This window comes from Xenopus laevis, chromosome 5L (genome assembly GCF_017654675.1).
Source record: "Xenopus laevis strain J_2021 chromosome 5L, Xenopus_laevis_v10.1, whole genome shotgun sequence".
Lineage (NCBI taxonomy): Eukaryota > Metazoa > Chordata > Amphibia > Anura > Pipidae > Xenopus > Xenopus laevis.
In genome coordinates this window covers 87,022,808-87,037,787 of record NC_054379.1, presented here as the reverse complement: position 1 = coordinate 87,037,787, position 14,980 = coordinate 87,022,808, and the positions used below count along the sequence as shown (strand labels likewise).

Genomic DNA, 14,980 nt, shown 5'->3' with positions numbered 1-14,980 from the left:
ATGGCTCATTCTGAAAGCACATGACCAGGCAAAATGACCTGAGATGGCTGCCCGCACACCAATGTTATAGATTTAAAAAAAATACACTTGCTGGATCAGGAATGAAATTTTACAAGGTAAAGTGAATTATTTGCAGTGTAAACAGTGTAATTTAGAAATAAAACTACACTATAAAAATCATGACAGAATCCCTTTTAAGTCTATTAGAAAATCATTTAAGCATTAATTATACCCAATAGGCTGGTTTTGCTTCCAATAATGATTAATTATATCTTAGTTTGGATAAAGTACACGGTAATGTTTTACTATTACAGGGAAAAGGGAAATTATTTTTAAAATTTGAATTATTTGATTAAAATGGAGTCTGTAGTAGAAGGCCTTCCAATAATTTGTAGCTTTCTATATAAGGGCCACTCCCTGGGATTCTAGGATTCACAGTGCACACAAACAAACCATACATGTTAGGTCGCATGCGCCAATTAATCTGTGAGGCAGCACAGAGACTATCAAGAAATGGTGGTTCAAGGCAAGAGATGTTAGCTTAAATATAAAGGAAAAATTACTTAGTAAAGGGGGAGTCTAATTTGCCAGTCCACACAGGGCAAATGAGTTCCAGGATTTTGCTCCAGGACATCCTCAAATCGTCATTTACCAAAATTATCCCGTAAACTGCTAATTGTAAAAAGTCCAAAAATGTTTTATCAAGTTAGCATATTAAAATAGTACATACTGACCCCATATAAACCTCTGGTACTAGACTAGACTATGACTAAATAATGGAGGGTACCAAATGCGTTAAGTAGGTTATATATGGTGTCAGTGTGTACTATTTTAATATGCTAACTTAATAAAACATTTTTTGACTTTTTACAATTAGTAGTTCACAGGATAATTTTGGTAAATGACTATAAGATGTAAAAGGACAAAATTGACTCAGATATATATATTACAGTTTGGCAAGATTCTTTAACATGTCACTTAATATGACACAAACTATCTGTTGCTTACATATTCATTTTGGGGGTAAAGTTTTCCTTTAACTCTATACAAAGTGGGACTAACAACAAAAGGAATGTGTTGTTGTCTCCAACTGGGTAGCCTAAGTGTTCCTAATCACCCGTCATAGCTCTTCTAATGCAGGGCAATTATCTTAACAAGCTGGCAGCGCAGGCGGACATATCCATGGGAGCGGTAGGATTAATATCAATATCCGGCTTTATTTGAACATACACAGTGGTTTCAAGAAGTGGGAGTACGATGAACGAACACGTTTCCTGCCCCAAAAGCTGGGCACTTCCTCAGAGTGCCCAGGCATGGGGGGGGGGGTAATGACCAATTCTCTCCATCAACCTTATGTGTATTTTATACACTTAAGAATACCAACTCTTGCAAAGAAGGTACTTTGATCCAGTTGCTACTTGTAATTTCTGCCCACAATAAGAGTCTTGCTGAAAAGGTTTACTAAAAATTGAGTGAATACATGAGAATGAAAGCTGCAATTGATGGAGGTGGCAAATGTTAGGGCACCCCTAAGAATTGTAATGACGTACCCCAGGCCAGTGCAGTTTTCTGCTAACAGGAGAACCAGACGAGGGTATCGGGCAAGTCATTATTATACTTGGAGGATGCAGTAACATTTGGCACCCCCCCCCCAATTGATTGGAGCCTTCATTCTCCTTTACAAGGGGCAGATTTAAAGGACCAGTAACGTCAAAAAATTTTATAAAAAAATTCGTTCTAATACAACGAAAAAAAAAACACCAACACAACACTTCCTGTCCTCTTCAGAAACGGCGAAAGGGCGACCATCCATCTGCAGCGCTTGATTTCTCCTCCTGGCTATACACTGACAGCGTGTCCTCTGCCCGATCGCCTTCTCCAGCTCTTCTTCATTCAGCAGCAGTAGGAAGGTGATGTCTCCCGCTCCTCCGCTCCAGGAATGCAGCCCTGACTGCCGACCCCGTGCCCACTCCGTCACTGAAAAAGAATGCGTCCAAGAAAGAACGCTTCCAGGCTGCATTCCTCCCCCTGAGTCTGAGTGCACAATGGATACCGATGCTGTTGCTGGGGAGGTAGGGGTTAGAGGCAGCTGTGGCCATCACTTCCCCCCTGCACACTGCTATCCACAGGTTTGGGGCTCGTCCTCCCCCGCAACAGCCTTTCAAGGCTCCTGCCCTCCTCTGCGCAGCCAAGCTCAGTCCAGCTAGTAGCAGATGCCGACAGTGTGGGACAGGAGAGCGAGCAGAGTTGTAGAAGGAAAGGTGGAAGCAGAACGTCTCCAGCAAATGTCATGTCCCGGCGAGTGACAGGCAGTGGTGCCACGAGAGACTGGGAGCGAGTAGGGATCGTTACTCTTGGAGAAAAGGAATCCTACGGGATTGTTGTTTTAACAGCAGCCTGGAAGCGTTCTTCCTTGGACGCATTCTTTTTCAGTGACGAAGTGGGCACGGGGTCGGCAGTCAGGCCTGCATTCCTGGAGCGGGAGACATCACCTTCCTACTGCTGCTGAATGAAGAAGAGCTGGAGAAGGCGATCGGGCAGAGGACACGCTGTCAGTGTATAGCCAGGAGGAGAAATCGAGCGCTGCAGATGGATGGTCGCCCTTTCGCCGTTTCTGAAGAGGACAGGAAGTGGAGTTTCTGTAAGTTATTTCTTAATAAAGGCTTTGCTATTTTAAATTTTAATTTGTGTTAGTGTTTTTTTTTCGTTGTATTAGAACGAATTTTTTTATAAAAATTTTTGGCGTTACTGGTCCTTTAAGGGTCAAATTGAGATTTATCATACTCTGGCCCTTTAAGAACTCGAATTTGACTATGGTTACCTAAAACCTGCCGAGTTAACGTATAAGTCAATGGGAGACTTCCAGGGACCAATTTGGACATGTTAGTATAGTAGCCTTCCCGACATTAAATTTTTTTTTTTTTTCAGAGAATTTTTTTTTTCAGAGAAAAAAAAAAAAATCATCAATCAATTCAAATTTGAGTTTTCGAGTTGGTAAAATTCGTCCGAGTTTAAGATATTCAATTTTTTTTTAATGAAGAACACCCCAGTGGAATTTCGAGTATATTCAAATTTAAAAAAAAACAAACAAAAAAACACATTAATTCGACCCTGTCTTCATGTCTTAAGTGTCAAGAGCTTAAATAACAAAAAGTAGAGTACCTCAAAGAAAGGGAGACCATATACTACAAACCCTCACAGCACTAGGCTTTGTTTAAGTACAGACTGATGTATATCATTGTTCTTTTAAAACTCCTGTATAAAAAGGCACAACTACCATAGTTAATGAATTCTTTATTTGTAGTTTGTTTTGCAAACAATTCAAAATTCACCAGTTAAAATTTTTCTTAATGTAAGCATCAAACATTGCTTTTACATTTTTGTTCAAGTATGTTAGCAAGGTTAAAAACAATCATGGCTTTAAAATATTATTCGATAACTTGATTAACTTGGTTACAATATCAATGATACGGAAGATCTTGAATTAGTCGCATGTTTTCTTTTGCAGTTTATTTTCTCTTTGCCAAGGAATAGTCAACACCTCAAATTGGCAGTTCATACTCTGCAAGACAGAATAAAAAAAAAGTCAAGGCTCCATAGCAAGAGGAACTCAATATTACAAATATCTTTCAAATTTTCACTTTAAAAACCAGGACATTTAAGAGCTAGCCCTGACTTATGCAGACTTCTCGACTACACAAAAACATCATGGTAAATTGTAGGATTTTATCATGCGTTGTATTCAAAGAATTATGTTTAAGCAGGCATTAAAAAAGTAGCAAACCAACCCATCTACACTAGAAAGTGTTGGTTAACACCTTATATGCTGGGCAAATTGTGACTCCTAAAGCATTAATGAAACCCAGAAACAGAATATATAGGGAATAATGCATGCCCTATTGTAAAATATAAGGATACTGTAAGTCACCATGGAGTTTCATAACCATATAAAAAGGCATAAGGCCAAAGGCAGAGTTCTTCTATACGAGGTGACTAATAACATCTTATTTTACGAGGAGGTTTTTTTTTTTATAGAATTATACAACTTTCAGTGAACCATGTGACGCATAAACCACGGAGTATGGATTACAACATGCTAATTTTATTATTTTATTTTAAAGGGTTATTGAATACCTTGGCAAAGTTCCCATCAGTGTGGACAGGACAATTCTGAACACCAACTGCTGACTTTTTGCACTCAGTCCGGCTTACGACAGCATCTATACGGTAGATTGTACCAGACACAAGCTGTAAAAAAAAAAAAAAAAAAAAAAAAAAAAAAAGTTAAAATAAGAATAATCAGATCATGTCTACTTATATACACTTACAGCAATTACAATTGTTGCTGGAAAAATAGGTTCTTTTTTTATTATTATTATACTGATAATACAGAGTGCTTGGGACCTGGGGTTTTCCAGAAAAGGGATCCTTCAGTATTTTTGAATCTCCATGAACCCAATAGGATTGTTTTGCCTCCAATAAGCATTATTTATTTAGTTAGGATTAAGTACATGGGTCTGTTTTATTCTTAGGTAAAATAGATATTTTAAAAATTGGAATTATTTGTTTAAAATGGAGTTTGGCCTGGAGATAGCCTTTCTGTAACTTGGAGCTTACTGGATAACTGATTTCGGAATAACTGATCCCATACCTGTACTACATAGTATAGTGTAGCATTCATTCCAAGATTCAAAAATTTAACCAGAAAAAAAAAAAATCCCCAAGAAGCAAAATGCACATTTAATATTACATTGTATGTTTTAATTGAAAAAAGCTTTTTCTACAACTACATGATGTGGGTGTTTTGGTACAAAATTACTTCCAAACTGAAAAATAATCTCTGCTAAATGTTGATACATGTAACTATGGGCCTAGACTCATCCCATCAACAACACACCGGGGAAAACAAATGAACCCATTTAAAATGCACTGGAAGAGAGGTAGAACTTTGATTGTGGTATGTAAAGGGGGGATTGTAGGTACATAAAAGGAAGCAGAAATGAGCAAGAAATTCAGCTTTTGCTGTAGAGGGGAAGAGTAAGCAATAGCGGGATTCAGCAGATAGACAAATCTCCTCTTCTGTAAACCCTCAAAATTACTTGAGCTCATTAGCTCTCTGAAGTAGGTGGCTGTAACCTAGTGAATTGATTTAAAGTGGACCTGTCACCCAGACACAAAAATCTGTATAATAAAAAACCTTTTAAAATTGAACATGAAATCCACTTTCTATTTTTTATTAAAGTGTTCATAGCTGTTGTAAGCTCATTTAAAAATATCAGCTGTCAATCAAATATTGTCTGCCCGCCTCTTTTCCTGAGCCATAGAGGCGAGGCAGACAATTACTTTCACTTTCCATTCAGCACTTCCTAGAGGTCACTGCTCTTCACACATTCCCCTGTTCTCTTTACCATTTAATTGTGTAGCCCGGGCATGGGGATGGACATCAGGTCCTCCATTCTGGTGCACAAACAAGATTCTGAGATGATGCAAGGCTTGTCTTATTAACAGTGTCCACAAAATGGCTCCTGCCTGCTTGCTATAATTAAGAATTCCCAGACTCAAGGAAAAAAAAAAAAAAAAAAGATTCAAATAATTTATATTGTGTAATTAAAGTTTATTTTGCTTGACAAATATGATAAGATTTGAAATTATTTTTTTGGGTGACTGGTCTCCGTTAAAGGCAATGGCACACATCAATTTCAAGTGTCTTGTCTGCCAGAACAAATCTATTATTGCACCCCCAAGGAACCACCTGATGGCTCTAGGCAAGTGACAATTGTTTCAGTAGAGATTTGCCTGACCAGCATTATTAGTGTTGCTGATTTAGACCAGTTTTATAAAAGACAACTTTCAGTTAAAATGTAAGTAAAAACAAAACAAAACCCACCAGGGTGGGGGGGGGGGGTGTTGTTAGAATTCTTGGGTGCGTTTGCTTCACAGTGTGGCAGCAGCATCTTCCCACAACCATGATGTACACATAGAAGAGAGCGAACAGTAGGGCTCATTGGTCAATACTGGGCTGTAAACAATAGCAGCCAATCAACAACCGGCTTGGTCAGACTTCAAAAGGAAATACCGCAAAAACAAAAATACCATTGGCTGCCACTGCTGTAGTGCAGATTCGCCCATTGTTAGTAAACACCCCCTCTTGTCGGAGAGTTGCAGTTCATCAAACCACACAAATCAATTGTTTCCACTTGCAAGTTATAAAGTGCACCCTATTTACTTCCCTAGTCCTCGTCGCCCCAGATCCCATACAGACCTGTTTGGTTACTCCGTTAACCTTGGTGATCGTGTTGAGGAACATGTCGTTACTTTGTTTATTATATTCTTGCATGGCGAACGTCATCGCTTTCTGCACCCCTTGTTCATGCTCACTGGCGGGATACTGCCCACCAAGGAGCATACCTCCTCGAGATGCCGATGCGCCAGCCGCAACTACGAGCAACACAAACACCACAGCCGCATCCATTGCTAAACTAGCGGATTTCTACAAGACTCGCCACAGGGGCGGGGTTATATACTGTCAGTCACATGGGCTGGATTCCTGGCATTATGTACTTTGAACGCCTCACTGTAATTTGAGACGTTCATCTCACGCTGCAACAAAGGGAGTCAAATAGGAAACAAGTCATCCGCGCGATACAGTTCTTATCTCACTTCTTCAGTCGCGGTATTACACCATTTTACTCTCTCAATATTTTGCCAACATCAAATATGGCCGCATGTTTCTCGCAGTTTGCACCCAACGCGGGGCCTTGACGTCCACGCCCACAGTGTAAAAGTAAACAAGCGAGGCAGGGTACCATTATGCAGCAGTGCTTGCAAATCGTTGCCTTGTTCATATTTGATCAACTATTGTCTTTTTCTTGCGTTATTTTAGTTTCATTAATGAAGTCTTACCTGTTAAAATATAGTGCGTCTCGCTTTTTTACCTGGCGTAAAACATTTGGAGCCAGATCGTCTACCCTTATTACTGGGAAGGGAAGGGTTTCCCTTAACATTTCTATTACAGCTGGGGATGTGTGCCAAATAATCCTAAATGCCCTTAGTTTCTCATTTATAATGGAAATGAATCAATGATAGACTTATGAAGTAAAAAAACAGCATCATTTTGTTCCGTTAGAATTTATTTCAAAGGCATCACTTATATGGTTTTTAAAGAGCCCAATATTTGAGTCGGTGTGCTCAGCTACTTTGATATTCTTGTCATAATAACAAGGCAGGTCTTTACTAAGCTATCGCTTCTCACACACGCACACACATAAGTTTTGCGCGAATTTTGGTTCCTATGGCTCGCCGTAGCTAGAGAGCTGACGTGTGTCAGTAGAGAACGCTATAGTTTTCCACCACAAACATGTCCGCTGATTGGGAAGAGATTCGGCGGCTGGCTGCTGACTTTCAGCGGGCCCAGCTGAGTGACACTGTGCAGAGGTAATAGTGCCGGACTCTTTGTTTATCTTTGAGAGGTGCAGAACAGAAATGGGGGCGCTGCTGTCACACTGTAAAGATATCCAAATCGGTCCCTTACAGCTGTTGCAGGATATAAGTCCTCCGAGCCAAGCACAGCTAGGGAGGCCGAATAGAGCGTGGCAGGGATAACATTTATATGACATGCAGGCTCACAAGAATTGTTTTATCTGACAGCAAATATCTCGTACAACTTGAAATAAGTTACAGTGATTTTTATTCAATCGGAACATTAAGATTAACATAACGCAAAGTGTGGACCCCCAATTTCTTGCACATCCACATAATTGACTAGGGGCTTGGAGAGCAATAACAATAAGTGCCTATAGCTGGCCATAGATGTAAAGATCTTTAAAAAATCTTTTCGTTAACGTGACCGTGATTATCTCGAAACGATCGTTTAAATGTACTATTTGTCCATCAACTAAAAAGACCATTTCAGGCGATATTGCCAGGAAAACTGAGGGGAGCTGCCTGCTTGGCCCCTTGCACTGGGGCCGATAAAGTTTTTTTAAAGTGGCCGATCAATTTTCTGACAGATGTTGGACAAAAAATGTACGATCGTTCGAATCCCACTAACTTCACGATAATTTGACGGATTAGTCGGATTTCGCTAAAATGGGTCATTCGGCAAAGAAAAATCTTTGTGTCTATGGGGACCTTAATTCAACAGATCCAGCTAAAATCAAAGGCTAAAGCAGGAGTACTTTACTAATGCTGGGTCTACTTTTAGTGATGTTGTCCCATTATGATCTACATCCATAATATCACTGTGAGCATTATGTTCCATGGAAAATATTAGATTGATTTGTAAGTGAATTTAAATTACTATATTTAAAAAAAAAAAATATATATATATTCTTATGTAACCTTAACAGAATAACTATCTGAATTAAAAGAATAAAACAGAAGGGTAATTTAGACAAGTTGTTTGTTCATAGTGTTGTGAGATCTACTTTTCACCGACTAAATGTCTACTGATCTACCCTTTGGAGACCCCTGGGCTATGGTGTCTTAAAAGAATACTGAACAACTTATTTAGATTGGAAGTTTACGGCCGCTATTCGGGAGATTTGTCGTCCAGTGACATATCTCCTCTTCTTTCGGCAACTAATCTCCGTGAAATGCCTTCCCGTCGGCCAGAATGTGAATCGACCAACGGGATGGCACTCGGATTGATTCGTTTTCCGAAGTTGCCTCACGAGAAATCTTCGGGCGACTTTAGAAAGCCAAAGCGATCTGAGTGCCATCCAAACTGGCGATTTACATTCTAGCCGGCGGGAAGGCATTTCAGAGTTCCCAATGATAAACACAGTTTGGGCTTTTTTTTATCTAACGGTGTACAAAAAACAGTGAGACAATACACTCATATCCGCATTTCTTCACCAGGCATAAGCTGTATAATCATATTAAGGGACAGATATATTAAGGGTCGAATTGGAAATTCAAATTTTCGAATTTTTTTGGTTCGAAGCTCTCAAATTTAAATTGTGAATTATTGAAACGTGATTCGAAATTTAATTAAAATTAGAATTCCGAGATTTATCATACCTATACCCTGGGAATAATTTGAATTCGACATCTAATGTATGTATAAGTCAATGGGAGAAGTCCAGTGACCCATTTTAATTGTTTATAGGCTTCCTGACATTCAAGTTTTTTTTCTGAGAAAAAACTTGATTCGAGTTTAGTCGAATTCAATTAGAGTTTTCGGGTCGGTAGTATTCGTTCTAGTAGATATTACATTTTTTTCTTAAATAACCTTCCAATCGAATTTTCAGTATATTCAAATTTATTAGAGTTAAAAAAAAAAAACAGATGAATTTGAAATTCAACCTTTGATAAATGGGCCTCTAGGTGTCCCACAAAAAGTTGTATAGCTGCACATCCACTATTCATTTACTCCTGCATTGGTGGAGCAGACTCTCCTAGATGATAGGCACACCTCATGAACTGGAGCTGAAACTTTTTGTAAGGAGTTCCCCACACACAGCTAGCGAGCATACCCCATATAATGCATCCACCAGTGCATTAATGTTTCCGGAGGGAGACCCCCCCCCCCCCATAATTTTAGTTGTAACTTTTTTCAATGTAAACAATAGCAGCTGCTTGAAAATGCATGTAAAAAAAACAGTGATTGTTCATAGAATAAGCAGTTGATGCAGTCACTTTTAAAGGGTTGTACTGGGAGCATTTGTTTTTAGAATGGGGTCAGTGACCCCCATTTGAAAGCTGTAAATAGAAGAAAAAGGCAAGTATCTAAAAACAGCTATTAAAAAAAATGAAGACCAACTGAAAAGTTGTTTAGAATTGACCCTTCTATAACATTCTAAAAGTTAACTTAAAGGTGAACTACCCTTTTAAATGTCATTTAGATCCTTGATAATTGCTTTGTATGGCACTTGTAAGGGGTGCAAACCAGTGTTACTCCAGTTATCATGCTGCTGGGGGATTAGTGGGTCATTTTGGATAGGTAATATTACACTGTAAAAAACATAATAAAAGTAGGCATAGTTTTGTTTAGGTGTTTGGGTTAGCAAAAAGTTCAGCTCATCTTTAACTTTTAGTATTATTTAGACAATTTCCAATTGGGCTTAATTTTTTTTTATTTGTTCTTGAATTATCTTTTTGCTCAGCAGCTTTGCAATTTCAGCCGCTATCTAGTTGCTAGGGTCCAGCTTATCCTAGCAACCAGGCAGAATGAATGAGAGGCTGGAATCTGAATAGCAGGGGGTCCTAACAAAGGAAGATGTGTAATAAAAAGTAGCAGTCAGTTACCTCAATTTGAGAGCTACAGGGAGGCAGAAGGGGAAAGCAATCGTTCAAAAACTGTAAATAAAATGACCAATTGAAAAGTTGCTAAGAATAGGCCATTCTATAAAATTAAAAATTAACTTAAAGATGAGCCACCCCTTTCAGCTCCACTGCAAGGAGCTTAAAGGGCCTCTGACCCTGGAACTATAAGCAAAAATTGTATCATCCACATTTGTTTCAGTAGACTTTACTACAGCTCCAAGCATACTTTAAAGTGAAAATATACCTATGCTGACATGAGCTCATTCAGTTGGGCTTCTTCCAGAAATAAATATAAATGTATTTCTATCTTTACACAGACATACCTGATTCCACAGAATGAAAGGAACCCATGAGAACCTGTTTGTGCATTTGCTGTCTGTGTTTGCCTGTTCTCCCCCCGACTGTCCCTGTAATGCAACATCTCCCTCACCTTGTTTCATTGTGAAGTGATGTATTCTGGAACTTGGAATCCATCAGATTTCCAGAGGATCAGTGCACCTCCCACTGTTGTAATCAGAGGAAACACGAGTACCAGAATTCCTCACTTCACAGTAGGAGAAGGATGGAAATGCATGTGGGGTATTGGGGAAAAAAAGGTGATTGGAGCTTTCCAATTGGAGTTTCCGTGAATCCTTGGAATCGTGTATATTTGTGTAAAAAAAAAAAAAAAAAATTATTCTTCAAATCGCTTGAAAACCTGAACCAATTTTTTTGGAAAAAGTTACTTATCTGTAGACATTCTTTAAAATGTAGAACTTTTATATCTTAAATGTTATTTTTGTGTAAATGTAGGTTATCGGAACGTAACTGCATCGAAATTGTTGCCAAGTTGATTGCTGAAAAACAATTGGATGTCGTACACACTCTTGATGGAAAGGAATATATTACACCCTCACAGATTACTAAAGAGATAAAGGATGAGCTACTGATTCGAGGAGGTGTGTATGTTTGGCTGTTCTATTCCTTCCCTTCTCATTTTTACTTTAATACATTATGCATTGTTTCTGGTAAAGCGTAGGTCAATATCCACATCAAATACATTAATATTAAATTAATTTTCATACATTTTGTTGTTTAAAGGTCGCGTCAACATAGTTGAACTTCAGCAGGTATGTTTTTCAGACTCTTGTTCATAATAAATTATCTGTATTTATTGTATAAGTAACATCAAGTAACTTTTACCAATGCTACAGGTTTCTAAGCAATATTTGAATTTGATCCTAAATAATTTATTCTTGCAAACTTGTGCTTAGTTCAAGGGAATAATACATTTACAGAAGGACTAGGGGTGGTGCTAATAAAACACGTAATCACTAAAAGACAGCGAGTGAAGTATGGCGATTTACACTTGCAGGAAGTGCAAATTAATTTATGAAGTGAAAAGTAAGTAAATTAAGGGGCCGATTCACTAAGCTCGAGTGAAGGATTCGAATGAAAAAAATTCGAATTTCGAAGTATTTTTTTGGTACTTCGACCATCGAATTGGTTAAATTCGTTCGAATACGAACGAAATCGAACGAATCGAACGAAAAATCGTTCGACTATTCGACCATTCGATAGTCGAAGTACTTTCCCTTTAAAAAAAACTTGGACCCCCTACTTCGGCAGGTAAAACCTACCGAAGTCAATGTTAGCCTATGGGGAAGGTCCCCATAGGTTTGCTAACCTTTTTTTGATCGAAGGATTTTCCTTCGATCGTTGGATTAAAATCCTTCGAATCGTTCGATTCGAAGGATTTAATCGTTCGAAAAATCCTTCGATCGATCGAACAAACGTTTAGCGCTAAATCCTTCGACTTCGATATTCGAAGTCGAAGGATTTCAATTCGAGGGTCGAATTTCGAAGTATTTTTTACTTCGAAATTCGACCCTTATTGAATCTGCCCCTTAGTGTTTAGGCTAGATTAAATTGTAATACAGAGGTTTGCAATCTGCATTAAACAAGTGTTATTACTTTCCAATTACCAGGATTTCCTTTAAATCTGTCATGCTGAATTTATAGAAAAAACAAAACATTATGAATTAAACATGAATCACCATAACTCCATGACCTCTGTAAGGAGCAGTCATACCAGATCAATTAGAAAACATATCTAAGGCATCTTTATATGCAATTGGTGTGTTAGCAATATTCTATAACACATCCATCTCTTCCCATAATGAATATAGTACAAATGCATACAAAAACAAATAATACTACAAATGTGGCCACCACTACAAACTAGCCCATGTAGAGGCAGTACACTGAACTGGTTAGTATCATATGTAATCTTGACCTGCTCTTCAGTGGTAGATTCTGCCATATTGAAACCAGGGCAGATTAAATCAATCATAAAGGAGACAATGTTTAAGTGTACATATCAATGATGACCTGAGCTTTATTGCTTACAGATTTTCATTTGCCTTGAGAGACATTGTATAGTCCTTCTCACATAATCCTATTTATATGCTGTCTGGGGGGCACAATTTGCACACGGGAAGGGGTTAGCGGCACCAAGCAGTGCTTGCAGCTGAGGTACGCTGCAGGGTCAGGAAGTGGTTGGGTTGGATCATGGTGGGGGCCCGTGGGTGGTAGGCCCATATGGGAAGGTTTCCGTTGTGCCCGAAAAGTTCCTCTTCACTTTTTCAGTCTCCTTTTTGTTGCTGTTTGATAGGTGTTTTTTTTTCACCTTTCTTGTCTGTTGCATTCTCTCTCCAGGAAGATAGGAGTAGGTTTCACAACACTGATATTATCATAAACCAATGATATATCCAACTATATATTGTATATATTGCACTAAATACTGTCTGCATAACATTTACTCAGTGTGGGTTTTTTTTAGTAAAAAGAAAAAACCTTTATGTAATGTATTTTAATACATTGTCTTGTCTGTTACATTCTCTCTCCAGGAAGATAGGAGCATGTTTCACAACATAATATATCAAACATATATATTGTATATACTGCACTCAATACTGTTTGCATAACATTTACTCAGTGTGTTTTTTTGTAAAAAAACAAAAAAACCTTTCTGTTTGTCTTGTCTGTTACATTCTCTCTCCAAGACGATAGAGTAGGTGTCACAACATGGATATTATCATAAACTAATGTTATATCAAACATCTATATTATATATTGTCCAATACTGTCTGTATAACATTTACTCAGTGTGTTTTTTAGTAAAAAAACAAAACCTTTCTGTAATGTATTTTAATACATTGTCTTGTCTGTTACATTCTTCAGGAAGATAGGAGTAGTTTTCACACCATTGATATTATTATAAACCAATGATCTATCAAACATATATATATTGCACTCTATACTGTCTGCGTAACATTTACTCAGTGTAGTTATTATTTTTTTAAAAAAAACCTTTCTGTAATGTATTTTAATACAGATAATTTTAGTCACGTCAATGGAATTTAATATTGTGCCCTAATTTATAGGTAATCAATGTTGATTTGACGCATATCGAAAGCAGGGCCAATGATCTTGTTAAATCAGATAAAGGTATCCAGCTGGTTCTTGGGCAACTTGTGGATGGGTAAGTAATCAGCATAGCATAGTGCTAAGTACTGTTTTAGTACATAATGGGGGTTATTTACCAAAATCTGATCTTATCTAATTGTTTCAATAAAAAAGCTCAACCAAACTCCCATTACTGATTTTGCCTGATTCGTACGATTTTTTTTTACTTTTCTACCGAATCACTAGATTTTTTTCGTGAATTTGCCAGAAAACCAAATTTTTTGGATCATCAAGCCAAACCCACCACAAATCACGATATCTTCAAATTGGGATAGGGACATCTCCCATTGACTTAAACATTTCTACAAAAAAAATTAGAGTTTTTGCCTCAAAAAGCTGACCATACAAATTTGAAGTTTAGTAAATAACCCTCTACATTCAGCCTGAAACATATGAATGCCAGGTTCTTATCTTTTATACATCTGCTTGGCTTATTTCCATAATGATCTAAAGCAAAGAAGCATTTTCGGTAATGTCTAATATACAAATTAGTTGCCATAAATTTTGCTAAATGTTCCACAGACGTTTTGGCCAATTACCAAACCAAATCCAAATCCTAAATTGCTCATTCAAATCTGTGAAAAATGCAAAATCATCTGTGAACAAAAGTGTGTCACATTTTGTTGTTCAGGGCTTTAAAGTCCCATAACTAATTATTCAGTCAATCCAAATCCAGTCCTGCAAAAAGTTCTGGAATTCAACCAGATCCTCGGCTGAATGCTGATGTATTGTAAACAGTCTCATAACTGAACTGTTGTGCAAAACAGAAATAAGTAAAGGCTTAAAGGAACAGTTACACCAAAAAATGAGTGTTTTAAAGTCATAATAATATAATGTACTGTTGCTCTGCACTGGTAATACTGTTTACTCTATAATAGTTTATATAAACATGCTGTTGTGTAGCCATGGGGGCAGCCATTTAAAGATGAAAAAGGCGAAAAGGCACAGAACACATAGCTGATAAGCTCTGTAGTGTACAATGGGATTCTTCAGAACATATCTGTTATCTACTGTGTCTTCTGTGCTTGAATGGCTGCCCCCATGGCTACACAGCAGCTTGTTTATATAAACTATAGTAGTGTTTCTGAAGCAAACACAGCAGTTCCAAAGTGCCAGGCAACAGTACATTATAGTGTCATTCCTTTAAAACACTTTCATTTGTTGCTGTTACTATTCCTTTAAGGATGCACAATATAGCTAGTCATCC

The 14,980-nt window shown here is 37.8% G+C and overlaps 2 protein-coding genes across 2 annotated transcripts in view; one reads left to right on the top strand and one right to left on the bottom strand.

The window, feature by feature from the left end:
- Positions 1-3,431: 3,431 nt before the first annotated feature.
- On the bottom strand, positions 3,432-6,480 carry cst3.L (cystatin C L homeolog). The gene is given in 3 exon segments (NM_001095613.1): positions 3,432-3,562; positions 4,135-4,248; positions 6,263-6,480. Coding segments are annotated over 3 exon segments (402 nt in total). The 5' UTR covers positions 6,473-6,480; the 3' UTR covers positions 3,432-3,484.
- A 795-nt stretch (positions 6,481-7,275) lies between these two features.
- Positions 7,276-14,980, top strand: part of ufl1.L (UFM1-specific ligase 1 L homeolog) — a 33,600-nt gene continuing 25,895 nt past the window's right edge. Inside the window, exons 1-4 of the mRNA XM_018263377.2 lie at positions 7,276-7,434; positions 11,059-11,204; positions 11,347-11,375; positions 13,692-13,789. Coding sequence (XP_018118866.1) covers positions 7,358-7,434; positions 11,059-11,204; positions 11,347-11,375; positions 13,692-13,789 — 350 coding nt within the window. The 5' untranslated portion in view covers positions 7,276-7,357. The remainder of the gene's footprint in view (positions 7,435-11,058; positions 11,205-11,346; positions 11,376-13,691; positions 13,790-14,980) is intronic.